This window comes from Pseudorca crassidens, chromosome 2, assembly GCF_039906515.1.
Source record: "Pseudorca crassidens isolate mPseCra1 chromosome 2, mPseCra1.hap1, whole genome shotgun sequence".
Classification (NCBI taxonomy): domain Eukaryota; kingdom Metazoa; phylum Chordata; class Mammalia; order Artiodactyla; family Delphinidae; genus Pseudorca; species Pseudorca crassidens.
In genome coordinates this window covers 139,223,389-139,250,649 of record NC_090297.1, presented here as the reverse complement: position 1 = coordinate 139,250,649, position 27,261 = coordinate 139,223,389, and the positions used below count along the sequence as shown (strand labels likewise).

Below are 27,261 nucleotides of genomic sequence, written 5' to 3'. Positions count from 1 at the left end.
TGCCCTGCAGCTGTGCTACTCAAAATGAACATGCCTTTCCCTTCTCTTTTTAGTTTTTTTTTAAATACGTAATTCCTTCCCTGGGTGGAGAACTGCCCAGTCTGCTCAGTCTCACTTACACGAGGACTAACCCAAACAGACTCAAACTTTGAAAGACAAATTAGAATGTGTGTGCAGTTTTGTTTATGTTGCGATTGTCTGCGATTAACCCACCCGCCTCTACTTGACTCCCTCAGGTGCTGACGCACGACAGAGCCCCAATTTCTGTGTTGTTCTCTGTTGCAGCTCCTCGAAGAGGCCTACAACCTGGTTCGGCATCAAGTTTCAGAAGGGTTAAGTGCACTGAAGGAGGAATGCAGGGCTCTGACAAAAGGCCTGGAAGGCACCATCCGTTCAGACATGGATCAGATTGTGAACTCAAAGAACTTTTTAATTGGAAAGATCAAAGGTCAGTGGAGATAATCCATGCTCCTACAAACTAGATAAGGCTCCATCACATAGTGAGAATTCCTAGTTTTAGAGGAGAATTACACGAGGGACCTGGAAGGAGATGATAACACTTGAAATAGGAGTGTACTGGTGGTGCTCTGAAGGGCCTCCGCATGGAAACGTCAAGGACACAGGGTGGAGGAAACGTTGCTGCTTGCCTTGTAGTGGTGCCTGTGTATCCTGCTCCTGCACCTCTCCCGTTGTAGCACTTCTCATACCAAATTGTAATGGCTCTGCTCCTGCCCTCTCCCTGCTGTAAGCTCTCGAAGAGCAGGGCCATGCTGCCCTGGTTCACTCAGGTATTCCCAGTGCCTAGTACCATGCCTGGTATATGCAGACTCACAGTGAATATTTGAATCAGTGAATAATGGATTTTCCTTTAACAAGAAAAAAACTTTGGGCTTAGAGTCAATAAATCTGGATCCTACAGATCTTCCTCCACTTATGATGGGGTTACATGCCAATAAACCCATCGTAAGTTGAAAATGCGTTTAGTACATCTAACCTACCAAATACCATAGCTTAGCATAGTTCCCTTAAACACGCTCAGAACACTTATATTAGCCTACAGTTGGGAAAAATCATCTAACACAAAGTCTCTTTTATAATAAAGTGTTGAATATCTCACTTAATTTATTGAATACTGTACCAAAGATGAAAAACAGAAGGTTGTCTGGGTACAGAATGGTTGTCAGTGTATCGGTTGTTTACCCTCATGATGCGGTGGCTGATGGGGAATTGCGGCTGCTGACACTGCCCAGCATCACGAGAGAGAATCTTACTGCTTATCAGTAGCCCCAGAAAAGATCAAAATTCAAAATTTGAGGTACAGTTTCTGCTGAACGCCTATTGCTTTCACACCACTGTAAACTTGAAAAATCGTTAAGTCAAACCATCCTAAGTAGGGAACCGTCTATAGTCCCAGCTCTAATGGTAGATGGTCCTGTGTGCTCAGGGAGGTCACTCGACTTCTATGTGCCTGAGTATCCTCCTCTGAAATCACATGGGAGGGCCTGTGAGATTGGGGTCAGCAAACTCGCCCTTGGGCCAAAGCTGGCCTGCCGCCCATTTTTGTAAATAGCATTTTCTTGGAAGACAGCTGTGCCCACTCGTTTGTGTATTGGCTGAGGCTGCTTTCATGCTACAAAGGCACCGTTGAGTTGTTGGAACGGAGACCTTAGGGACGGCAAAGCTGACAATGTTCAGTATCTGGCCCTTGAAAGAAAGAAGTGTGCATGTTTCCACACAAGAGAACTTAGATGACCTCTGAGGAATCCTACAGGATAAAATTCTATGGTTCTGCATTCCTACATCCCAAAAAGCACACCACACTGAACATCATTTCAGAGGGGAAGCACGCCGGCTCATCTGCGATGGTTTATCAGCAATCTTCTTAGATAGTCAGTTTTCAAATTATTCACTCACTCGTTCATTCAAAATATAGTCACTAAGTGCTTTCTGAGCAAGGCGATGGAGCTTTAGCAGTGAACAGGGAAGACCCAGTTCCTGTGCTCAAGAGACTTAGAACCTAATGGGATTTTCTGCTTGGTGGGTCATCCTCTGCACTTCAGGCCCTGTTCATACTGCAGCCCAGCTCGCTCCAGGCTCTTCTAACAGGTCCTCCTGAGAGGAGGTTGGAGGAGGCATAACTAGAGCAAAGGAGTGTGTGTCTGAATCTGTTGTTTATCTGTTCAGGTGATGCCTTCTAAAGCCAGAAATAAATTAACTTCAGAGTGTTTTCTGTTTCCTATTATCCAGATCTCTTATTCCTTTATTAGCTCAACAGATCTAGAGTTGACTGTATATTGAAATGCTTTATACAGCTTAAAACTGCCAACACCCAACTCCTGTGCCCGGATACATTCTGTTTGTCTGGAGCTGAGCTGAGCCTAACAGTGGCCATTCTCATGGCCTGAATTAAACCGGTCTCTCTTTCTCTCTTGCCTAAATCTCTGTGGCTCCAGTGTATTTCACATAAAATGGAAAAATATTCTGCCCTGGACTAGTGTTTGTTTCCTAAAGGAAGCCTTGAAAGGAAATCGTGATCAGGTCTTTTTAAAACGGAATATCAGAAACACATTGTAACCAGGCCTCTGGTTCTCTCCCTTTAAAACAAGCAACTGCACATCAGCCTGCATTGATAAAGGACTTTGGATTTCAAGAAAAAAACTTTGGGAGTATTAAAGTAGCAATCTCTCCATTTCTTCCCATATGACTCTTGAGAGTGAAGCAACTGGCTTAAGTTCTGCCCCACAAATACCGACTCATTTAATAAGCATTTATTCTGCTCCTGCTGAATACAAGGTCTTTGAAGAGTCAAAGAAGAAGACATGATTTTACAAGTAGAAGAGGATAAAAAGCATGTCACAGATACTGAAAGAGAAGGAAAAATATTATAAATGCCATAAAAGAGACAAGAACGGAGAGCACAGCGGTTCCTAAGCAGGAACCATTTCGACTTCAAAAAACCATGTGGGCTCCTCACAATAAGAGTACTGTTTTAGTGTCAGTTGATGGGAAAGAATGGTAATGCTAACAGGTATAGTAAAAGCTAACAGTTACTGAGTACTTCCAGAGGGTCACATAGGGTTCTGAGCACTTTGAACACAGTGAACTCATTTAATCCTCACCATAACCCTCAGAGTAATTACTCTTATGATCCCCATTTTACAGATGAGAAAACTGAGGTAGAGATTAAGTAATTTGCCTGAGATTCCAAAGGTAGAGTGTGACAGTCAGAACAAACCCAGCCCCCAGCCCCAGCATTTTCTCTCTTAATCACTCTGCTCAACTGAATTAATGTATGGCTCTTGAATTAATGTGTCACAACACATGAATCATTACAGCAGCATCTCTGCATCCTTGAAAAATAGCAGAGCATACCTGTGTGGGATGTAAAATTTATTCAATCATTAAGGAAACACCAGCAGACCATAGTTCAGGAAGCTGTGTGGTGGTTCCGGGCATTAGGCTGTCCTGAGTAGGTGAAATTTAAACTTGGCCTTGAGGGCTTCCCTGGTGGCACAGTGGTTGAGAGTCCGCCTGCCGATGCAGGGGACACAGGTTCGTGCCCTGGTCCGGGAGGATCCCACATGCCGCAGAGCGGCTGGGCCTGTGAGCCGTGGCCGCTGGGCCTGCGCATCCGGAGCCTGTGCTCCGCAACGGGAGAGGCCACAACAGTGAGAGGCCTGCGTACCAGCAAAAAAAAAAAAAAAAAAAAAACTTGGCCTTGAAGAGGTGAGTAGGATGTTTACAAGCAGAGGTGGAGGAAGGAAGGCACAGGTGAAAGGAACACTGAATAAAGGCACAGAGAGGGGGCTGGAGCACATGGTGGTACATAGGCAAGGGGGGATCAAGCAGAGAGGAGCATGGCCTTCCATGACCCCTCCCTGTGCCTCTCTCTGCCCCCATGCAGCAGCGGACATCAGCCAGTTGCTAAATCTTTTATGTATATTACCCGTGTTCGTGATTATTCTGAAATTTCAATTAGACACTTTTCAAATAGTTCTTCTCTCAGAGTTAATTTATAAATAATTCATTTATCTTCCTGGCAAACGATTTTGCATTTTGGTATCAAGTAAGTTATTTTTAGGAGTCATAGATTGTTTCATATTTGAATCATACAATAGAAAGGGGTTTTTCCCTAGTAATTGTATGACCTGGTTAATATTTTATATCAAATATTTGTGAGTTACTCATAGTATCAATAGTATTGGTCATCTTGGATTCTCAGAGTAAGAGGCAGTCTGACCCTCTGTAACTGTGTGAAATATTTCTGCAAATTGAAATAAGAATGTGGCCATTTGTCTCACCATAAGCAAGTTATTTGCCAATAAAAATAAACAAATATATTTGAATTATAATTCTGGATCTGAAAATTAGGGTGTGACCTTGGTTGAATCAGCTAACATCTCCAGGCCCCCTTTTTCACATCTGTAAAATGAGGGCCTGGACACTGAGATGAGTTTGTACTTCTTTGATCCTGTATGAGGTTAGGTGACTTAAAGAGTTCCGCAAAGCTAGACTTCCATCCACAGAGTGAGCTCAAGCCTCTTCCAACTCAAACTTCCTTTACTGCATTGCTGCTTCTAAACCTGGTTAATCATGAGAATCACCTTAGCACTTAAAAATAAATGCAGATTTCCATGTCGTATCCAGACTTACTGAATCGGGATCTTTACTACGCTTCTCTTTTTGACCCACCTCCTAGAGAAATGGAAATAAAAACAAAAATAAACAAATGGGACCTAATGAAACTTCAAAGCTTTTGCACAGCAAAGGAAACCATAAACAAGACCAAAAGACAACCCTCAGAATGGGAGAAAATATTTGCAAATGAAGCAACTGACAAAGGGTAAATTTCCAAAATTTACAAGCAGCTCATGCAGTGCAATAACAAAAAAAACAAACAACCCAATCCAAAAATGGGCAGAAGACCTAAATAGACATTTCTCCAAAGAAGATATACAGACTGCCAACAAACACATGAAAGAATGCTCCACATCATTAATCATTAGAGAAATGCAGATCAAAACTACAATGAGATATCATCTCACACCGGTCAGAATGGCCATCATCAAAAAATCTAGAAGCAATAAATGCTGGAGAGGGTGTGGAGAAAAGGGAACCCTCTTACACTGCTAGTGGGAATGTGAATTGGTACAGCCACTATGGAGAACAGTATGGAGGTTCCTTAAAAAACTACAAATAGAACTACCATATGACCCAGCAATCCCACTACTGGGCATATACCCTGAGAAAACCATAATTCAAAAAGAGTCATGTACCAAAATGTTCATTGCAGCTCTATTTACAATAGCCAGGACATGGAAGCAAGCTAAGTGTCCATCAACAGATGAATGGATAAAGAAGATGTGGCACATATATACAATGGAATATTACTCAGCCATAAAAAGAAAGGAAATTGAGTTATTTGTAGTGAGGTGGATGGACCTAGAGTCTGTCATACAGAGTGAAGTAAGTCAGAAAGAGAAAGACAAATACCGTATGCTAACACATATATATGTAATCTAAGAACAAAAAATGTCTTGAAGAACCTACAGACAAGATGGGAATAAAGACACAGACCTACTAGAGAATGGACTTGAGGATATGGGGAGGGGGAAGGGTAAGCTGTGACAAAGTGAGAGAGTGGCATGGACATATATACACTACCAAACGTAAAATAGATAGCTAGTGGGAAGCAGCCACATAGCACGGGGAGATCAGCTCGGTGCTTTGTGACCACCTAGAGGGGTGGGATAGGGAAGGTGGGAGGGAGGGAGATGCAGGAGGGAAGAGATATGGGAACATACGTATATGCATAACTGATTCAGTTTGTTATAAAGCAGAAACACACCATTGTAAAGCAATTATACTCCAATAAAGATGTTGAAAAAAAAAATAAATAAATAAATAAGTCAATTAATCAAACGGCAGTATTTCCTCTGGGAAGTAAGAATATGGTTACATTTTTTTTTAATCCCTCTTTATGATTTTCTGTACTCTTTATGTTTCTGTCACTAAGCATGTCATCCTTGATTATCAGAAAAAATAGCGTGTGTTTTAAAATTGGGGGTGGGGATGGGAGGCGGGGTGGCAAACCAGTTAGAATTTGTTTCCATTTGCCCCACAAAAAGATGGTACTTGAGCTTTTAAAAAGGCCCTGGAGAAGCGGGGAGGGGAATTGAATTATATCGACTGGTTAACGCTTAGAAAAATGAATTAAAACTTAATAAATTGTGTTTTTAGAAGACAAACTATGAATTTATAATGATGGTGATTGATAGGAAATACATGGGTCCTTGGCATTTTCTTTTTTTTTGTAATAGGCATTATATATTCATAGGGACCAAGCAGAAAAATGCATTTCATCCCAGGGGAGAGGTAATCTTGGGGAGGGGAGAGATTCTCCTTGTTCCAATTCTCAAAGAGAGATTCTCTTTGATGGTTTTCCATTCTAGTGAGTGCTGGCACAGGACTCACTGTGTTGGTCTGTCTTGCCCATTTGAGCTTGCCTTGGCTGTTAAAGGGCTCTGTGGGGCACTGTCCAGCCTGGCCCCGCTCCAGTGCCTCTGAACCCAATTCTGCCATCACTCACAGTTTTCTGACTATTTCCTACCTCAGCGATGGTGGCTCAGCCAGCAGAGAGAAGTTGTGCAGAGAGTGTGCAACCATTCCTGGCATCCATTCTGGAGGAGCTCATGGGACCGGTGAGCTCAGGATTCAGTGAAGTACGCTCACTCTTTGAAAAAGAAGTGGATGAACTTAACCAGAACTTTCAGACCACCAAAGACAGTGCCCAGCTAAAGGAGGTAGGATACGAAGCCAGGGAGTGGAGTGTGAATTGTCTGCCTGGGACTGCCTTTTTGTGGGTCTTTATCTGCATTCATTCATTCTTTCCTCCCTCTCTCCCTCCCTCCCTCTCTCCCTTCCTTCCTTCCTTCTTTCCTTCCTTCCATTCAGCTCCCCTTCCATCTATTCATCTAGCCTTTCTGCGATTCATTCAAACACATTATTCATTCATCCATTCATCCATCTATCTACCTGCTTTCCTTTATTAATGGTTTTCAAGTTGCAAAAATAATAACATGCTTGTATAAGGTGAACAATATACAAAAATACTTACATAAAGGCAAAATGAATCACCCACCTGATTTTAGTCCACCCCCAACTCCTAAGCCCTCTCCACTTCCAACTCCCTGAATTAACTAATATCAATAGCTTAGTATGTGTTTTCACCTGCTTCTCCCTTGTTCATACAAATATATACACGTATATCCTCATTTATATAAATTCTGTTTGTTGGTTTGTCTGCTTCCAAAAGTATGGACTCATGATAAAAACCAGTGTTTCTCAAAGTATGGTCCTTGGACCAGCATCATCATCATCATACGGCTGCCCCACTGATGACTTACCAGATCAGAAACTCTGGGGTAGGGCCCAGCAGTCTGTTTTAACAAGACCTCCAGAGGACCTGATGTATCCTAAAATTTGAGAATCACTGACAGACATAACTGGGCAGCTTTGTTTTACACTTGCCATATCACGATAGACATCCCTACAAGTCAGTGGATAAAACCAGACACCTCTGTTTCTTTCCCTTTCTTTTTTTTTTAATGCATACGTACACAAAATTGTATATAAACAAGATCATCTGTAAATATTTTGAGGTTTCTTATTGTAGCCTTTTTTTGAACTTAACTTTACTCTCCCACCTCCCCCCATATCCCCTCCTTCCACTCAAGCAACTAGTGTTAACAACTTAGCATATGCTATTCTGTGCTTTTCTCCATGCTCATATAGCCTATAAAACACACACATTTTGTAGGTTATGTTTTTTTAGGTAGTTTACTCTTAGAAAAATGGGATTATATTATATGTACTGCTCTGCTTTTCAGTTTTCTCATTCAAAAATACCTCATGAAACAATTTTTAAGTTAACTGTTCTAGCTCTAAATCATTTTTTGTAATAACCGCATAATATTTCATGTATGAATACACCATGATTTATTCAATCATCCAAATGTTGCTAGCACCATGAACAAAGCTGCAATAAATAATCTTGTTATATATATTCATTTACTTTGATGCTTTTATTTCTATGGGATAGATGCCTAGGACAGGATTGCTAGGTTGGAAGATAGGAATATTCCTCATGTTAACTGATGTTTCCATTTGCTTCCCCAAAAAAGAATTAAAATTTTACAATTCTACCAATTGTACATGGCAGAGGACTTTCTCCTTTATATTCCCGTCAGCATTAGGGAATCACTTGTTTAACTTCTGCCAATCTTACAGGAGCAAAGTGGTAACCGATTGATTTTTCCTCTCCTGTCTGTTTAATGATATTTACATTACAAATTATATGTCAAGGGGCAAGTTTGACAGCATGCTTCTGGTCATTAATTCTACTTCAGTGAGGTTCTCCAGAACTCACTTTTTTTTTTTTTTTTTGCGGTACGCGGGCCTCTCACTGTTGTGGCCTCCCCTGTCACAGAGCACAGGCTCCAGATGCACAGGCCCAGCGGCCATGGCTCACGGGTCCAGCCGCTCCGCAGCATGTGGGATCTTCCCAGACCGGAGCACAAACCCGTGTCCCCTGCATCGGCAGGCAGACTCCCAACCACTGTGCCACCAGGGAAGCCCCAGAACTCACTTCTTAAAGGGAGTAATATTTTCCTTTTACAAGCACAATGAAAGTGAGCCCTTGTTAAATTCTTTTTTTTTCTTATAAATAACCAAGTTTCTGTATCTTTTTTAATTAATTAATTAATATTTAATTTTGGCTGTGTTGGGTCTTCATTGCTGCACGTGGGCTTTCTCTAGTTGCGGTGAGCAGGGGCTACTCTTAGTTGCAGAGCACGGGCTCTAGGCGCATGGGCTTCAGTAGTTGTGGCATGCAAGCTCAGTAGTTGTGGTTCGCAGGCTCTAGAACGCAGGCTTAGTAGTCGTGGCGTGTCCCCTGCATTGGCAGGCGTATTTTTAACCACTGAGCCACCAGGGAAGTCCCCTTGTTAAATTCTTGTTTAGAGAAATCTAGAACTCTAGATTTATCTCTTTTCTGTGACCTGAAACTCAGACAGCACATCCTGTATTATTCACAATCACCCTGTTACTGTGTTACTCCCCAGTTCTCCGTAGGCCTCCATTTTCAGCACCTTTCTTTCTGTCTTCTCTTTCTCTACCCACCCTCCTGTTTATTCTAGATCTCCAATATTCAATTTTTTAAATTACTTTTAAATAAGCTTGGAAAATAAGATGCATTCTGTTGGCAAAAACACTCATAGTGTAAGACTGTTGATAATACTTGAGGTCCTTAGTGGATGAGGTCAGTTGCTGTCCTCTTGCTGGAAGTCGTATGGCCTCATCGATCAAGTTATCACGTGTACAAACTAGAGGAGGGGGGACCTCAGGTTTTAAAACTGGATACCTCTTCTAGGCTAGGCCTCTTCCTATCTCACCCACCTCCCCATCCACTAGCAGAGGGAAGCCCTTGGGCACTGACAGAGCCTCAGAGAACTGTGGGGACTCTGGCTTTACTCTTAGAGTCCAGGGGGCATCCTGAACTCCCTGGGATTTTCTGAGAGGGATGTCACTCATTAAAGAAGGCTGTGGAGGCTTGTGAGCCCACAGCAGTTCCATGGGCCAAAGAGCCTTCCTGAACTCTTGAGCTCTGGTAGTGGGTACTTGGAGTCCATCAAGAGCTTGACAAGACTGAGCCCCACTGAACGCAGCCCTGGGAGCTTCCATCGTCCAGTTGGTTCTTCTACCAATCTCTATCGTAGCAATAGAGCTGCCCTAGGAACCCATCCAAGAACGGAAATAAGACAATGAAGATGTCACAGATATAGTGATCTGAGAAGTGATTCAGTCTAATAACATGTGTGATTGTTTAGAATTTATGTAATATGTAATAGTCGTGTAATATAGTTCCTAAGTCTGAAGGTGTGTAATTTTTCCCTTCACCAAAATGCAGCATCTAGACCGGCTTATGAATCTTCCATTGGATTCCGTGAAGATGGAACCTTGTTATAGTAAAGTCAACCTGCTTCAGGAGCACCTGCAGGATCTCAAGAGCCGCTTCAGATTCCCCCACATCGATCTGGTGGTCCAGAGGACGCAGAACTACATGCAAGAGGTAGGGGCGGTGAGTTCATCCACGTGGATGAGGATGGGGGAGCAGAGAAACGAGTGCGGCAAATGAGACAGGTGTACTACTGTAGCTCAGGGAAATGAGGCCCATTTCTTTAGTCACCATGTTGACTGAGGACATATTTTGTGCTCTTCCAGCTGGCTCATCTTTCTTCCATGTTGATGAGCATCAGAAAGAAGAGATATCTCAGGGAAATAAAGTAGCATTAATTGATAATTACTTGATTTGTCAAATCAGTGCTATTAATGTTGGCTGCAGGTTAGAATCATCTGGGAGCTTTTAAGAAATACTGATGTCTAGGCCACACTCCAAGTGATTTTGATATTATCTTTTTGGTAATTAAAAAAAAATTTCTTCCACTCCCATCCCTACTGCTTTTAATATGCAACCAGGATGGAGAACCAGTGGCTTGAATCAATTCCCTAACCTAGTTAAAAGTAAATCAATCAATCAGTCAATCAGAGCTTTAAATTTGGATTTCTTGGATCTCCTTGATAGGTTCCTTTTTTTCTCCACAAGGAACTTTTTCTCCAGGGCAGGAGTGAATAGCTCAAACTCGTTCCATATTCTAATGCTTTCTAAATGAAGGAAGGGTGGATCATTGAAGCCGTTAAGAGCACAATTCTACTTCACAAATGTTCAAAGGGAGCTTTCTGTGGGTTGGACACTGTGGCAGATTCCACTCTGGGGAGCTGATAGTGAGACAGATTCTTAGGTAAATTCACTGCAGCGTTGAAAGTGCTGAGAGAAAGGTATTGTGTTGGATGCTTTCGGATCACAGGCTTGGGGAAGAAAGGAGATTTTTCTTCTTAAAAGTTATAGGCAGGATTAAGTGGCACACTTTATTATCTAACCTCTGAGTTGTGAGGGATTAAAGACAGACAAGGAACAAAATTGGTCAACGGTTTGACTGAAGTCCCTTTGATAGTACTGGACCCTGGTGAAACAGGTACAGGCACAAGTGCAGAGAATAAGAAATCTGAACTACTTCCGTTCCCTAACCCACGAGCATGTCAGCCACGGTCTCCACTGAGCTCTGACCCTGCCTCCCTTCCCAGCCTGGCAGAGAAAGGAAGAGAAGTAGGGTGGGAGGCTGGAAAATGGAGCGAGAGATGTGCTGGCCTGGTTTACATCCATCTGAAAGTGGAGGTGCAGAACTAAAGGGCCACCTCATTTCATTAAGCCCTGACCACAGGCACCAGAGAACACGGGAAGGGGATGACCACAGAAAATGATGATATCCTCAACCCCACAGTCTTGGGTTTCCCAGTTAAGGGTGGAAGGAGAAGAGATGAGAAGAAAAGATACATACATGTGTACATACATGCATAGGTATGTGTGTGTGTGCTTCCCAGCCTCTTACTGATGCCACTGTGGCCATGGGCCTATGCATTTCACTATCCATGTAGTGGGATGAGGACCTGTTGCCCTGGGTCGTCCACAGGGTAGTGACCATCCTTGGTGGCCATCGTCTCCTTCTCTCCAAGTTGATGTAGACTTGGAGAGGGTAGTGATCCCAGCCTGTAACTGCGGTCTGTTTCTGTGTTGGTTTTGGTTTCTAGCTAATGGAGAATGCGGTATTCACTTTTGAGCAGTTGCTTTCCCCACATCTCCAAGGAGAGGCCTCCAAAACCACAGTCGCCATTGAGAAGGTTAAGCTCCGAGTCTTAAAGGTAAAATTGCTCTCTCGTTTGTGGGAAGCATGAAGCAAGAATGTGACCCATTTGTTTTGTTAAGTGGAAAATACCAAGTTCTCTGTTTCACTTGCCTCGCCTTTTAAAAATCTTTCCCCTTCTCTTTCCTCCCTGAGACACCCGTGACTATCACCTAGCAGCAGTTCCTCCACGACTTTCATGCCTATTCTGCCATCTAGTGGCTACTTTAGGGACCACAGGTCCTCAGCATCATTGTCACTTCCTCAGCCAGAAGTGACGTGTCCAGGCTTACTTGCATAGCAAGTGGACTTGATATTTATTGGCTACCCACTATAAGCAAAGGATTGTGATAGGTATTGCATGGAATATAAAAATAGGCAAGGCACACCCTCTTTCTTCGAGGAGTTTACAGTGTAGTAAAACCTATTTAAATTGACCATCATGATACCTGCTTTATGAAATTGTTTTAAATGTGCTTCATGCGTAAGTGTATATTAAAATGGCTGTAATAATAGGAACTTACATATATAGGTCATATCTTTAAGCTTCTTTAAAAACAACCTGGACTTCCCAGGTGGCACAGTGGTTAAGAATCCACCTGCCAACGCAGGGGACACAGGTTTGATCCCTGGCCCAGGAAGATCCCACATGCTGCGGAGCAACTAAACCCCTGCACCTCAACTACTGAGCCTGTGCTCTAGAGCCCATGAGCCATAACTACTGAGCCCACGTGCTACAACTGCTGAAGCCCGTGCACCTAGAGCCCGTGCTCTGCAACAAGAGAAGTCACTGCAATGAGAAGCCCACGCACCACAAGGAAGAGTAGCCCCGTTCGCTGCAACTACAGAAAGCCCGCGCGCAACAACAAAGACCCAACACAGCCAAGATAAATTTTTTTAAAAACTTGTTTCATTTGATCCTCACAAGAACTTGTGAGATCACTGGAATATGTCTCCATTGTAGAGATAAGGAAACTGACCTCCTAAGATATCACGTGACTTACGTAAGCTCAACAGGCTAGTCCGTGGTGAGCTTAGAGCTAAAACTATCCCTAAGCCTAGTCCACTAATTTTTTATTACCTACTTTCCCTAAGCAGGGCTTTGGAACAGAAGATCAAAGTCTCACAGAGCCCAGGAGGTGGTCCCTGAATTTCAGACCTGATCTTAATGCCTCACAGGCAGTAGGAAACTCTGGCAGCCAAATCATTGAGATTAAAAGCAATATTTGTCACGGTAACACACAAAATAATGAACCTGCCGTTGAGAAAGAAAAGATAGTCCCAATGTCAATGCCACCTGCCACATCAACACAATTTTTACCTCTCAGGACAGTCCATCTCTTTCCTGGACACTTTTATCTACAAGAACATACTTCCTAATGCTAAGCCAAAGTTCTCACCACTGGTAATTCTAGTTCTACCCTCTTTGCTCATGTCCTTCTTCCACATGGTAGCCTTTGGTTGTTTGAATAGAGCTATGATTTTGCCCCAAGTTATTATCTCCAGTATAAATCTCTTTAACCATTCTTTTTTTTTTTTTTTTTTTTGCGGTACGCGGGCCTCTCACTATTGTGGCCTCTCCCGTTGCGGAGCACAGGCTCCAGACACGCAGGCTCAGCGGCCATGGCCCACGGGCCCAGCCGCTCCGTGGCATGTGGGATCCTCCGGACCGGGGCACGAACCCGTGTCCCCTGCATTGGCAGGCGGACTCTCAACCACTGCGCCACCAGGGAAGCCCTAACCATTCTTTATTTGGCCTGACCATTCTGCTTACATGCCTGTGACTATGCTCCAGTTTGTCTGTGCCTTCCCCACTTTAAAGCAACACATAAAACCAAACCCTGGTCTCTGGATATGGATGTTCCATGTAGAACAGAGTGAATCATCATCTTTCCAGTTCCAGATACTGCACTCTTTGGTTAACATGCCATGGTGTTAATGTAGCTGTGAGCCAGATGCTCTCTTTCCTTGTGGAAATCGTTACAACCTACCAATCCTGCTTTCAGGATGTAGAGTGAAGGAAGGAGATGATCATGACTCCCATGGACCAACTCAGGACAGGGGTGGTGAAATAATAACTCATCCCCCAGTTCTGTCTTCAACTTTCTAACACAGAAGTCACTCTTTTTTTTTTTTTATCTTACTTCAGTTTCCACATGTGTAAGAGGGGAGGGTAAGATGGGTCATTATCAGTCATAACCTTTACTTAGAGTGTGAGAGAATTGCACAGAAAGATCTCTGAAACCTTGGAACACCACAAGGGTCCTCAGAAATTAAGGGGGGAAAGGGAGACGAAGTGAGTAGCTGAGTTTTTTGTTGAAGCAAAAGTGAACAGATTGTAATGTTGCTATTTAGCCTATGTTTCTGTCTCTGTATTGACAGCAATATGATTATGACAGCAGCACCATCCGGAAGAGGATATTTCAAGAGGCGCTGGTTCAAATCACACTTCCCACCGTGCAGAAGGCACTGGCGTCCGTGTGCAAACCAGTAAGGGGATGGGTTACTCCAGAGCCTGCTGTCGTTGCCTATGAAGTTCAAGCAATTTTTTTTGGTCATGATGTGCTTACACACAGTATTTGACCAGGGAGGGGTCAACAAACTTTTCCAATAAATAGTCAGAGAGTAAATATTTTAGGCTTCCCGGCCATACTGTTTCTGTTGCAATCACTCAGTTCTGCTGTTGTAGCACTGAAGCAGCCATAGGTGATACATAAACAAACGGGCAGTCTGTGTTCCTGTAATACTTTATTTACAAAAACAAGCAGCTGGCTGGATTTGCTGACCCTTGAGACAGAATCTCAAAGGGTAATGATCAGAGTTTGAGCCACGTTAAGGGTTGCCGCAGAATGCCTGAGGATACCAGGGGTTCCTCATTATGGTGTGACTCACAGGTCCAACGTGTCCTCTGAAACTTGACCTCTACATCCACGAAGAGACCTTAAGTAACACGATTACAGAAGGCTATTTGTTCTGTTAAATCCAGTAACGTATGCTTACTGAAATCAATGAAACTGAGACCATTTAAAGCTGCCACGGACACTAGGCAACCAGTGACAGCCATGATTGTGAAGATGTGACTTAGTCTGTAGAGCAGGGTCATGGATGAGCCAACTGTGGAGGCTGGGTCAAGACCTGGGTTCAAGTCCCAGCTCCTCTGTGTATGAGCTCTGGGGCCTCGGGCAGATCACTTTTCCTCTCTCTTGGCCTAGATTTCGTCAAGAAAATGGAGATTATAATACTTTGCAGTATCCTTCTTAAGACTGAGAAGGCTGGGGTGATACAGTGAACATTTGATACGTGCTTGCATGTGCTTGGCACTTTGTATGGGTTGTCTCCATGACACTCATGACAACCCTATGAGGAGGTACTATTTATATCCTCATTGCACAAATGAGGAAGCCTGAGGGGCTAAGGAATGGGCCCAAAGTCACAGAGCTGGGAACGGCCAGAGTGTGAACCTAGATCCCACTCACTGATAACATGGTATGTACTCAGAAAATGGTATTTACTACTGCCTCTACTACTGCTACATGATCTATGAGCTGGGACATTTGCAAGGCCGGCTCCCTCTTGGCACAAACGATAAAGAGCTTTTTAGAATTTAAAAAGGGCTTTTTGGCAACTTAGAGAGTCTCCAAGCATTGGAACATTAAAATCCTTTGCGTGAGTTATTTTACTGCGGAAATTTCTTTGGTCATTTTTATATTCTGTAAATGCTGTTTTTCTTCAGAAAACCCTGGGCATTTCTAGTACCTGGCACTCCTTTCTGAGGGTATATTTCTTTCATAGAAAAGGATCTGGTCAAATCAGGGCAGTAAAGAACCTGTCTATATGATTGTCTCTTGCCTGTTGGATAGAACAGTCCAGCCATCCAAAGGATGACTCAGTGCACCTTGGACATGTCTGCACGCAGATGTTCTGCCGAGCTTTCTTTTCCAATTCCAAAGGCCATCTGGGGGCCTTGGAGCCACACCCTCCCATGAGGGCAGTCCCCTTCCAGTCTGCTCCCCTTTTTCCAGGAATCCGCAGAGTTGTACCCAATCTGTAAGAGGCTCTTGTGATTTTTAATCAAGAGAGACTGGTTTCGAGAGAAAGGCCCAGCGTTTTCAGTAATGAAGGATATTGTATCAGGGTCAAGAAATTTAAAAACATCTGGATTTACAGAATAAATAAATTAGGGGAGCATCTGCTTCAGAGAAGAATTCTTTATTTTTAACTGAAGTGTGTTTCCCTTGGTTCTTTAAGTCACAGCTTCCAAGATCTGCGGTACTCAACCCAAGCTGCACCTTAGAATTGCCTGGGGAGATTCTTTTTTAAATTCTGATTCTCCCAGACCCACCCTCAGGGATTCCAATTTAGTGGATCCAGGGAATTCAATGTATGTCACAGTTTGATCAATTCAGTATAGAAGACCTGTTTTGTAAAGTTGTACGCATCACAGTAAGTTCCCCTAGAAATGATTCCTCTCTGCAGGATTATTTAGCTGGTTGAAAGTTTAAAGGTCTACTGTTTATTTATTCAGCAAACATATATAAAATATGTATCCAATACGATCCAGGCGCTGTGCCAGGACAGTGTCCCTGCTGTCCTGGGGTTCACAGCCTAGAGGCCGGAGACAGAGACAGGTACACGGTGGACTTTGTGATGAGCACAGCAGAAGCCTTGTGGGGAAGAGTGATCGCAGAGTTCAGAGGAGGGTGCCCAACTCTGCCTATGGGGGCAGAGAGGACTTCCCAGAGTCGTGTTTTCGCCCAGTCCTGAGGGATGAATAACAGTCAGGGGACTAAGGAGCGGAAGACCACATGGGGAGATGAAAGGTGTTGCAGACGTGAGCCTGTGCCCCTCATTTTGCAGAGGTAGAGAGAGGCGCAGAGCAGTGACCTGGCTTGCCTAGGGTCCCACAGCTAGTCCAGGGCAGTGTCCAGTTCCTGGGCAATGCTCTTCCCATGTGGCACTTTTCTGTGTGTCTGTCCTGTCCCACAGACCCTCTTGAGATCATGGAAGCTCATGTCTCTTCAGTCCTGTGGCTTTCCCTAGGGTGGGTATAAAGGGGTCCCATTATTACCCACTGTGATCTGGTCCTGGGCTACAGAACCCCAAGTCCTAGCACTGAGAGTTGTCTGAATGTGGTGGCTTCTGATCACCTGCTGTAAATCTTCTCCCTCCAGGCAAAAGGCATTGAATCCCACTGCTAAATCCCTGGCTCTCTGAGAACCAGATGTCAGGAGCCCTCCTCCAGCACCATCAGGTGCAAGGATTACTGAGTTAATCACTAGGATATGATTTAGTTCATTTTGATCCACGACTTGACCTCATACCAATAACAGGCAAGCCATGTGGAAACTCTTGGAAAGCAGGAAGTGTTAAAGGATTTTGCATGATGCCTGGATTGCCTTAGATGGAATCAGTGAGTTCCGGGGCCAGTTGGAGGGAAAGAGGAGAACATTTCTGAAGAGTCTTTGACTAGAGATTCTCCAAACCTGAAAAGGGGTCCCATCCTAAGAGAGTTAAACATACCTCTACTCTAGGACCCAGCAATCTCACTTCTAGGTGTACACTCAAGATAAATAAGTCCTAAATCCACAAAATCATGCACAAGAATATTCATAGCAGTTATGTTCATAAGTCAATATCCATCAATAGGAGAATAGATAAACAATTTTAGTTTACCCATATGAGTGCCATTTACCAATAAAAAGGAATGAGCTACTGCCACATGTGGAAACATGGATGAATCTCAAAAAAAACACACAAAAAAAGAATACAGGATTCCATTTATATAATTTTAAAGAACAAGAAAAACTAATCTTTGTGATAGACACAAGATCAGTGCTTATCTCTTGGGGTGGGAGGAGTGTGGACTAGAAAAGGGTATGAGGGTGATGGAAGTGTTTTCTGTCTTGATCTGGGTTATGGTTACATGAGTATATTTATACATTTAAAATCATTGAGCTGTACTTTTAAAATGTGTGCATTTTTCTGGGTATAACTTATACCTTAGTAAAGTACTTTTGGCATTTAAAAAAATAGCAGAAGCAGAAGAGGGAGGAAATGTTTTGGTTATGATGAAAACAAGGAGGGCCCCAGACCCACTGACAAGGCCTTGAGATGATCAGAATCTCTGGCGTCTGCCCCCTCGAAGGGCATAGAGCATGTCCCCAGTACAGGGAATGGTGCCTGCGGAAAGGGAAGGGGAATGACCAAGGCATCACACTCCAAGGGGGGACCACGAGTGACAGCCGTCCTTTCCATAGCTCCTCTGAGAACTGGCATCTCATGCTTTGTCCCCTTCGTCTTCTTATCTCTTCCTCTACAGGAGCTTCAGAAATACGAGCAGTTCATCTTTGCAGATCACACCAATATGATCCATGTTGAAAACGTCTACGAGGAGATTTTACATCAGATCCTCCTTGACGAAACTCTGAAAGGTAAGGAAGGTTTCCCTGGTGCTGGAGAAAGCTCTAGATAGAGGGGAGTACCCCTGAGTGGACCCTGGGAGGCCAGCTAGGTTTTATCAACAGGAATGAAAGGGGAAGAGGAAATGGACAGGAGGAGCTGGGGAGACAGAGAACAGGGACAGAAGGGACGTCCCCTGAGCAGTCATATGATTTGACTCCACTGGCCCATTAGGTATTATTTCTCTTTCAATCCAGATAAGGACTCATGAGAGGAGATTTTTAAGCTTCATTTTTCAGATGAGAAAACTAAGGCTTAGAGACATTAAACCCAGGGTGTCTCCTGAACAGCTATCTTCCTCCAGCTGTTGCAGACAGAACAGAGGAAAAAGGGCTCTTCTTAGCCACAGGCTCACAACCCCTCCCGAGCCTGGAGAGGGTGATTCAGTAGCAGGGCTTCCCAGCTGCTCTGCTCTCTCAGCACATTCCTCACCTCCGCTCAGCTGGACAGAAAGACACTGGGCGATGACTCCGTCCTCTGTGGGTCTTGTTAAGACTCTAGCACCCAGTGTCCCATGGAATCAGTCCTTGTTTGGGATAGGAGTGTAGATAGGAAAACTTGGATATAAATAGGCTGGAGAGGGCCATCCCTAAAACTATAGGCCTGAAACATATCTGGTCTCCACAAAGAGCATCACCAAAGCCCCTCCACACAGAAAGCTGACCAAGCATCAGCCCCAGGTCCAAGTAGCTCATCCAGTGAGATAAGGAGTATAACGATGTCAGCACAGCGCTTCCCTGGTGGCGCAGTGGTTGAGAGTCCGCCTGCCGATGCAGGGGACGCGGGTTCGTGCCCCGGGCCGGGAAGATCCCACAGGCCGCGGAGCGGCTGGGCCTGTGAGCCATGGCCGCTGAGCCTGTGCGTCTGGAGCCTGTGCTCCGCAGCGGGAGAGGCCACAGCAGTGAGAGGCCCGCGTACCGCAAAAAAAAAAAAAAAAAAAAAGACGTCAGCACAGTATCTGCACAAAGGAAGGGCTCAGTCAAGGCCACAGGTAGCCCACCATAGCACCTTTGGGCAAATTAGAAAAAGGCTCCCTTCCGCCAGACACCTGACTGCTCTCTGTCAAAAAATTGTCGTGACATACTGATTTGGTTCAAGCAGGACATGCTACTGCTGCCTGCTGGAAAATTACTACGCTGAATACCCACATCTATGCTGTCCCTGATGTGAATGGCATCCCCTTGGGTGTGAGATCACTGGGCACTGTGCAACCTGCACAGCCAGAGGTGGAGGCTGGTTGTCAGAAATGTCAGCTGCTGGTTGTTACTGTTGATTTTACTCCTCTCAAGGCCTCTAGGGCTGAGTTAGAGGTACATAGGCCTTCAGTTTGGACACTGCAGGTCAACAGAGCTTTCTGCATGCTCAGTACTGAGGACCCATTACACTTTCAGGACTGGACTTTGAGTAAAAGCAGAGAAAGTTAAGGCCTGTTCTGCCCTAAAGGAGTTCAGTCAAAGTAGGCAAACTGGAGCCCCACATACTAGCAGCTAATGAAATGTGATGGGGGCCTCCATGGGTGCTACAGATCATGCTGTTATAGACTTGAGCTCCTTGAAAGCCAAGGCCATACTTTATTCATCCTTGGATTCTCAGAGTCTGTCCCATAGTTGATGTCCAGTCAATGTGTGCTGTCTGAAGAAGTAAATGAGTGAAGGAATGAATGAAGGAACATTACAGAGGTTCAGGGTTTGGCACGCGTTTGTAGGCTCTGGTCATCAGGGAAGACTACCTGGAAGAGGGTGAATGTAAGCTGGAACTTGAAATTGGGAAATTTTGATGGCCAGAAAAGCTGAGAGGGGAGTTTGGCTTCTGGATAAAAATCAGAAAATCCAGGTTGGCCAGGGCAGAGTATTAACATTATGTTTTGTTTTCTGGTATCCCTCAGTGATAAAGGAAGCTGCTATCCTGAAGAAACACAATTTATTTGAAGACAACATGGCCTTGCCCAGTGAAAGCGTGTCCAGCTTAACTGATCTAAAAACTCCTGCAGGGTCAAACCAGGCCAGCCCTGCCAGGAGAGCCTCGGCCATTCTGCCGGAAGTTCCAGATAGTGAGATCCTGAGTAACGAGGTATTCCAGGAGTCAGGGGAAAAAAAACAGCCGGGGGTCCCTATGCCCAGCCCGCCCCCAGATGGGGACGGGCAGGTCATCATTTCAAGCACAGATGACCCTGTTGTGAATCCGGTGGCTGCAGAAGACAGAGCAGGAGCCCTGGGCAAACACTCGTCAGAGCTGGAGTTTGGAGAGACTCATGAGGGCCAAGAACCCACCCAGGAAAAGCCAGAACCCACCTCCTCCTTGGGCTCCTTGAAAGAGCTCAGAAATTTGTTGGTGGTGACCACTGAAGTACCAGGGGAATCTGCCGCGCCTGAGATTGAAAAAGATACAAGTAAGGAGACCCTTGTTCCCCAAGAAATTGAAAAAGAAGAGGAAATGACCCAAATCTACACAGAGACCGATCAAGCAACTGCCTCTAGTCAGGTCAACAGCGAAGAAAGTGAAGTCAGTGAGAGGGAGGTCCATCCTCCCTCTCCCGAGGCTGAGGCTGGTGGGGTAGAGTTGGGGGCGTCTCCAGAGGCTCAGCCAGCCTGCGGGGGGCTCAGCGAGGGCGCCAGGGGCCCAGGCCCCTTAGAGGAGCCAGCGGAGGCCGGGGAGCCCACGGAGAGGGAGCTCACGGCCGGGTCCTCCGGACTGGACGCCCTTGAGGGAGGAGGGCCCAGGTGCGCTGTGGAGGCTGAGGCTATGCCCCAAGAAGGTTGCAAGTTAAGTTGTGACCCCGTCAGCCCCGGTGAGAGCCAGGTTTCTCTGCAGGAAGAGGCGGTGGGAGGGAGTCACAGCACAGCCCAGGCTACCGCTAGCGTGGAGGCAAAGAAGAGTAAGGCCACCCGCGTTCACGAGTGTCAGTGGGTGGTTGAGAGTGACGCAGACGCTGATAGCCTAGATTCACAGAGAGAAGATCCCCCAGAGCGGCCCTCGGAGGAGTGAAAGGGACAATTTGCCAAAAGTCTTTCTTTGAACAAACTCAGCCGAAAGGCTACAGCTCAAGGATACACTTCGGGGTTGCCTGCAAGTTGTTACCAGAACAGAAAGAAAAAAAATTACGAAGTGCTTCCTTAATTTGTGTAATGAAGCTAGAGGGAATGCGCGTAGAGCATGAGCGCTGAGGCAACCCTTTGTGCAGTGGAACTGTTCTGCCATGAATTACTGCTTTAGCATTTTGACAGGAATTACAAAGGTAACGGAGTGTGTGGGGTGAGAGGCAGCTGAGGGTGTCCCGGGAGGGAGGTCGCTGTGGAGAAGACAGTCGGAGCGCTCTGCACATTCTCCTCTAATGCACTTCAAGGCTTCTAAATGTTTTGTAAGAATGCAAAGGCATACCGTAAACGCAGCTTCGCCGTCTGCTTACTATACCAGCCTCACGGTCTCTTAAGGACTCAGCATTAGTCCACATTCAGGCTGCAAGAAAGGGAGGTGGTGAACGTCAGTCCCCCCTGCTGTGTGCAGCCCCACAGAGCCTGAGACATCTCAGGGGAAGCTGAGATGGGGAGCAGAAACGGAGGAAGGTTGTGGTCTGTGCAGCTGTCTGGGCCTCTTCCTAATTGTGCTATCAATTTCTTACTAATTAATCTTGTTAATTCTTACAAATTAATCACTTTTTGGAGAAAATCAGATGAGACAAGGAAATTTCCTGGGCATGTTTACGCCTGAAAGCGTTCCAAATTAGCCTTAGACTGTGCAGAGAAAGAGCTTAGCTGAATTATCGAGCATAAAGCCTACCAATTAAACAGACATCATTTGAACAGCTATTCTAGGCCACATGCTGTGTTAGGCACAGTCACAACAACAACAACAAAAGGACGCAAGAAAGAAAGAAAAAAATGAAAAGATAAGGTGCTTGTCTAGTATAAATTAAAAGGCCCAAAGGAACTTAATCTAAAAGAAAAAATATGGCAACTTTCTGTCTTTCCATGGAAACAGTCCTGGTTTATTCTCAGGAGGGAATGAAGTGAATACAGTGAATTAAAAAAGAAAGAAAGAAGAAAAGAGGGAAAGAAAAGGGAACGAGAAAGGAAGAGAGAGAGGGAGAGAAAAACCAAGCTATAGATCATTAAGTTCCAAAGATGTTACCAGAAATGGAAATTATTTGTTCAGTTGTTCAGCAAGTTGTTATGTCCCAGGTGCTGGGATACTGTGGTGAAAATGACTCTGCTCCTTTCCCCCAGAGCTTACACTGTAATGGAAATAGACGGAAATACGTCCTCTAAATGGATCTTGACCTTTACCTGTTAATGTTAAAGGTGGAATGGACTTACTTGTAAAAGATTAAAAAGATGTGTCCTCTTGTCCTTCAGAAAAATACCAGATTATTTCCTGAAGGCTTTAGTCCCAGTTCCACATCTTGAAGTTTCCTTCCACAAATTTTAATATTAGATCCCAACATACTCTCCTAAGAGCTTGTTTTGGTCATCATCAGCAAGTAGTTTATATCAGTTTTTTAAAGAATTTGTCTCATAGTTTGACCATTTAACCAGGAATTAAAATGTCTCCCTCTCCACCTCTCCATGAAGAATTGCTTGGATTTCTAGGTCATAAGGGATGAAGAATAATCAGGATCAGTATACTCTCACATTGAATTGTTTCAACTCCTTTTACAGTGTTTAGATCCTCAGTTTGTGAAGGATCTCATTGTAGGTAAAGAAGGTGGATGTCACTCCTCCCCTGGTCCCCGCAGTGCCCGTGCTCACTCATGTCCTTGCGTTTGGCTTAGAATATTACAATTATGTTTACTTCCTGTCTCTCCAGGGGCTCCTTCCTTCAAGGACAGACACTAGGGTTTAGTCATCCTGTGTACTTCCTGCACACACAGCCTTGAATAATGGCTCCCTGCCTTCTCAAGTCACTTGAATATCCCTAGTGCCTAACAAGGAACTGCTTGTGTCCCGGTGCTCAGGAAATGTGAGAACTGATCACTCACCACACCGCTGTGCCGGGGCTATTTGGGGCTTGCTGTCAGGCAAGGAGATGTTTTTACTTGGGCTTTCTGCCCTTGGGGAGTCTTCTCTTAAATCAAGTCCAAAGTCCAAGGGGCAGGTGGCCAGATGGTCCGATGTGCTGCCCATTAAGGCCAGGAGCCAAAGGAGCAGTACCCAGCCTCGCCCAGGACTGCCCTTCTCTCCGGGAGCATTGTGACAAGGAAGCGAGGAGGTCAGGGCCCAGGCTGAGCCCACACCGGAGCTTCCCAGCTTCCTCCCTTTGCTCACTTCGGGGCTTTTGGCACACCTTGGAAAGCTAAGAGATTTTTCCAACCCTAAATGAGAGTACCTGTCACTTCATTGGATGGATGAATATCAATCAGTACCCAATCAGTGCCCTCCCTTTACCCATCCGTAGACCAGACACCAAGTGGAAGGATGTAGCTGAGAACACAAGGAATTTTTCTGTACATATTTCACAAAAGACAAGTCCACTAGATTAAGTCCGATGATTGTTCCATTTGAAGATGGAACAGGAAATTGAAGTGCATTAAAATTTCCTTATCTGTTTTTAACATGTTGAGTGGAATAGCTTCATATTACCATAAGTTTGTCTTGCTTTTAATACAGATTTATCTGTATTGCTTCAATGGTTTCCAGGTTGGAGCAAGGTTATTGTGATTTAAATGAGCAGCTCAAAAAGCCTCTGCAGGCTGCTCTGGGGATCTCTCTTATGGGCAAATCATTTGAAATGCATAAAACCTCAAGACATGGTCTTCAGCAAAAATTCCATGACTTTAGTTATGTTACTATTGACTTTTCACAAAGAAAGAAGATTTTCCTTGAAAAATAATTAGCTTGTCATTTTTTTCCTTTGCAGCTTAAAGACAGTAGTGCTTTGCATTATGCAGAGTAAACTCTCTTTTCAAAAAAAAAAAACGTATTTTAGAGACCACAAGGATAAGATTCCAGTTTGTCCAAAAGCTTTATAAAGAGGCTGAGTGTGAAGAACTACAGGTCTTCAGACTCGATCTTCTACATTTTATTACAGAGATTCTCAAGTCTGGTTTTGTAACCCTCAGATTGGAGCCAGTGATTTCAAAGGGTTCCACAGTTCTCTCAGACAAGTGATTTTATTTCTTTATAAAAAACGATAAGTGATATATGCTACATAGCAATTTTAATTTGGGGAAGAGAAGAACATCACTGACTAAATAATACAATTTCACCAGGTAAAAAAGTTGGCTACATGGAGTTGGCTTCTTACTTTACCATAAACAAATGGGTTTTACGATTTGCCTTCTGAAGTCTGCAACCTCAGCAAAGAAATCTACACTGTGGATTGATTTTTCTGGTCACTGTAGAAAGCATATAAACTTAAAACACTTTGTAACGACATATTTACCCTGCCAAGTGCCTATATTGCAATAAAATGTTTGTCCTTGAAGAAGTGTCTAATGTCATATTTATTTGGAATGGGGCTGGTTTCGTGTTTTAAGCATATGTCATACTTGAGCTGGGAGGAAGAGTCCTCAGAGACAGAAAGGTGAGTCACTGTTGCTGTATTATGGAACTTTTTACTTTTCTGTCATCAGGAAAGAAGCCACAGGGAAGTCACTTAATGTCAGTTGTAATTATGCTTTTAAAATGCATGTGCTAATTTCTCTAGGAATTGGATTACGTCTATAATACAGCAATGGGCAATTATTCTTGATGTAATTGAACTGCTGTTCAAACAAATTTGTTTTCAATGGGCAACACTGAGCAAAATATTTATTCTTTCTATAATTATAATTAAAACAATATTTACTCACCAATATCCACAGTTGCTCATTCATCCATAAATTCATTCATCCAAAAAACAACGATTGTGTCTGCAGGCGCTCTAGTGAGTGCTGGAGAAACAGAGGTGAGCACGGTGGACATGATCCCTGTATCAGTAACCTCGAATTCTCAGGGTGGACACGGCCAGGGAGAGCTCAGAGTGGGTGGTTGCTTCCTTATCTGGCATAAGCGTTGTCTATGATCTCAGCTTTAACTTTATCTACACCAACAGCTTCAGGCAAGAGAGGAAGAAGAACTGGAGAAATCATGTCTGGTGGTGATGGGGACACTGTGTAGCACAAGCTTCACCACTCCCACTCCTCCGTCCAAACCCAGATTCCGGTACGCAAGCATCAGTCTCAGGGCGGCTCCTCCAGAACTTCTATTTAGGGCCAATAATCAGATTGGAATTGGGGCGGGGGGGAATTTGAAAGCACTTTTGCATGTTTTTTGTTTGTTTGTTTGTTTTTTGCGGTAAGCGGGCCTCTCACTGTTGTGGTCTCTCCCGTTGCGCTCCGGACGCGCAGGCTCAGCGGCCATGGTTCACGGGCCCAGCCGCTCCGCGGCAGCTGGGATCTTCCCAGACCGGGGCACGAACCCGCGTCCCCTGCATCGGCAGGCGGACTCTCAACCGCTGCGCCACCAGGGAAGCCCTGCATGTGTTTTCTTCTATGTTTATCTGGTGTGGCTAGGATGGAACTGACGGAGGTCCCGGGGAAGGTCGACTACAGCTTTTCTCTCCGCACAAGCTTCGAGCCCCTCCTGGTTGAACACCTCTCAACCTCTGCCACAGCCTCCCCTTTGTCAAGAATATCTGTCCCTCCCTTCCCCACCCGGCCAGTTCCCACTACTTCTCCTGTAAGAGTCAGTACAAGTCAGGCCAGTTTCCCCATCCCGCTCCCACCCCCAATAACACTTTGCTGAACCGTCAGCCAAATGTACGTGCTCACTTCTGCTCATCTCCTCTCACTGCTGCAGCCATATACCTGTCCTGTGCCTTGGGGCAGGGACCCTGCCTTTAGTCTTTGAATCGTTAGCACAGCATAGGTCCCTGCATATAGCAAGTGCTCAAGAAGTGTTGAATAAATGAATAAATATCCCCAATCCCAGATGTAAGAGACAAGTGGAGATATAGCTGGTGATCCCTTAGCACATAATAAGGATCTGTGATGCTGGGAAGTTTACCCACCCTCAGTCTACTTAGATAGTTCTGTTTTAGTGATGGGACTTGATCATGGGTTTTTGCACACCCATCCCTCTTGTGAGGGAGCATCAGAGCCAAGTTGCCCCCAAATCAAGCTAGCTACTATGAACCACCTCCTAGTTTTCAGGAAAGTAGCCTCCACTGGGTTTTCCTGAGGTTCCTATGAGGTCAACAATGCAAAAAGTTTAAGAAGTTTACCATTGAATGGCATCCAAATCTGTGAAGCAGGAGCAAATGCCTGAGAATTAATGGACAGCATCTTCCTTCTAGCAAGCCCTCTTCTTGAGGATGGCCAAGGAGCAGGGAAGAAGATGTGGTCCCTGATTTGGGGGAATTCAGTCCAGCTGGGAAATCTGGGAAGAAAATGGTGGTTCTGCAAGAAGAGGAAGAAGGGTTCTGGCAGCAGAAGTGGCAACTGAGGACTCTACTCAAGAAATTGCAGGTTTGATTGTTGAACCTATTAACGTTTGCCCTTTGTTTCTTGCCTCTTTTATTTCTTCTCTGTCATGAGCTAAAATCCAAAATCCAGCTGCCTACAGATACCCTGAAGAAAATTTTTATCGAGATTGCTATCTACTAGTCTCTACACACTTTTCCCAGGAACCTTGAGTCCTCTGTGGAAGCTCTTCCAGACCTTCTGCAGATCCAGTTGTGTTTTTCCCCCCTCTGGTCTCTACACAAAGGGGTATGCATATGTAGTAGTGAGAGCTCTCTTTGTATTAGCAATTCCAAGTGTAACTGTTGGGGTAGGAAAGTGGGTTTATGTGTTGGAGAATTTCTACAAGGCATTGGGATGATTTTGAAGCTAAGAGCTGACGTCTCCTAGTAAGACTTCAACACCTCCACTCCCTGCCTCACCCTCCTTTGTGCTCCTGCCTGAATCATGTGGGGGACAGTTTTTTCAGCACAGTTTGAGAGGGATCATGTGAGGGAAAATGAAGGTATTTTCATTTCTGTCTGCTGGACGCTTCAAGTTTTGAACCTTAAATTTTTGATTCAGATT

At 44.6% G+C, this 27,261-nt stretch overlaps 1 protein-coding gene across 2 annotated transcripts in view; it reads left to right on the top strand.

The window, feature by feature from the left end:
• Window positions 1-24,680, top strand: part of NIBAN1 (niban apoptosis regulator 1) — a 161,448-nt gene extending 136,768 nt beyond the window's left edge. For both annotated transcript variants that reach the window (XM_067728909.1, XM_067728908.1), the window contains exons 8-14: window positions 286-448; window positions 6,616-6,803; window positions 9,968-10,129; window positions 11,707-11,817; window positions 14,181-14,288; window positions 18,118-18,229; window positions 20,143-24,680. In XM_067728909.1, the coding sequence (XP_067585010.1) occupies window positions 286-448; window positions 6,616-6,803; window positions 9,968-10,129; window positions 11,707-11,817; window positions 14,181-14,288; window positions 18,118-18,229; window positions 20,143-21,242 (1,944 nt within the window). In that variant the 3' untranslated portion in view covers window positions 21,243-24,680. The remainder of the gene's footprint in view (window positions 1-285; window positions 449-6,615; window positions 6,804-9,967; window positions 10,130-11,706; window positions 11,818-14,180; window positions 14,289-18,117; window positions 18,230-20,142) is intronic.
• Window positions 24,681-27,261: the final 2,581 nt, after the last annotated feature.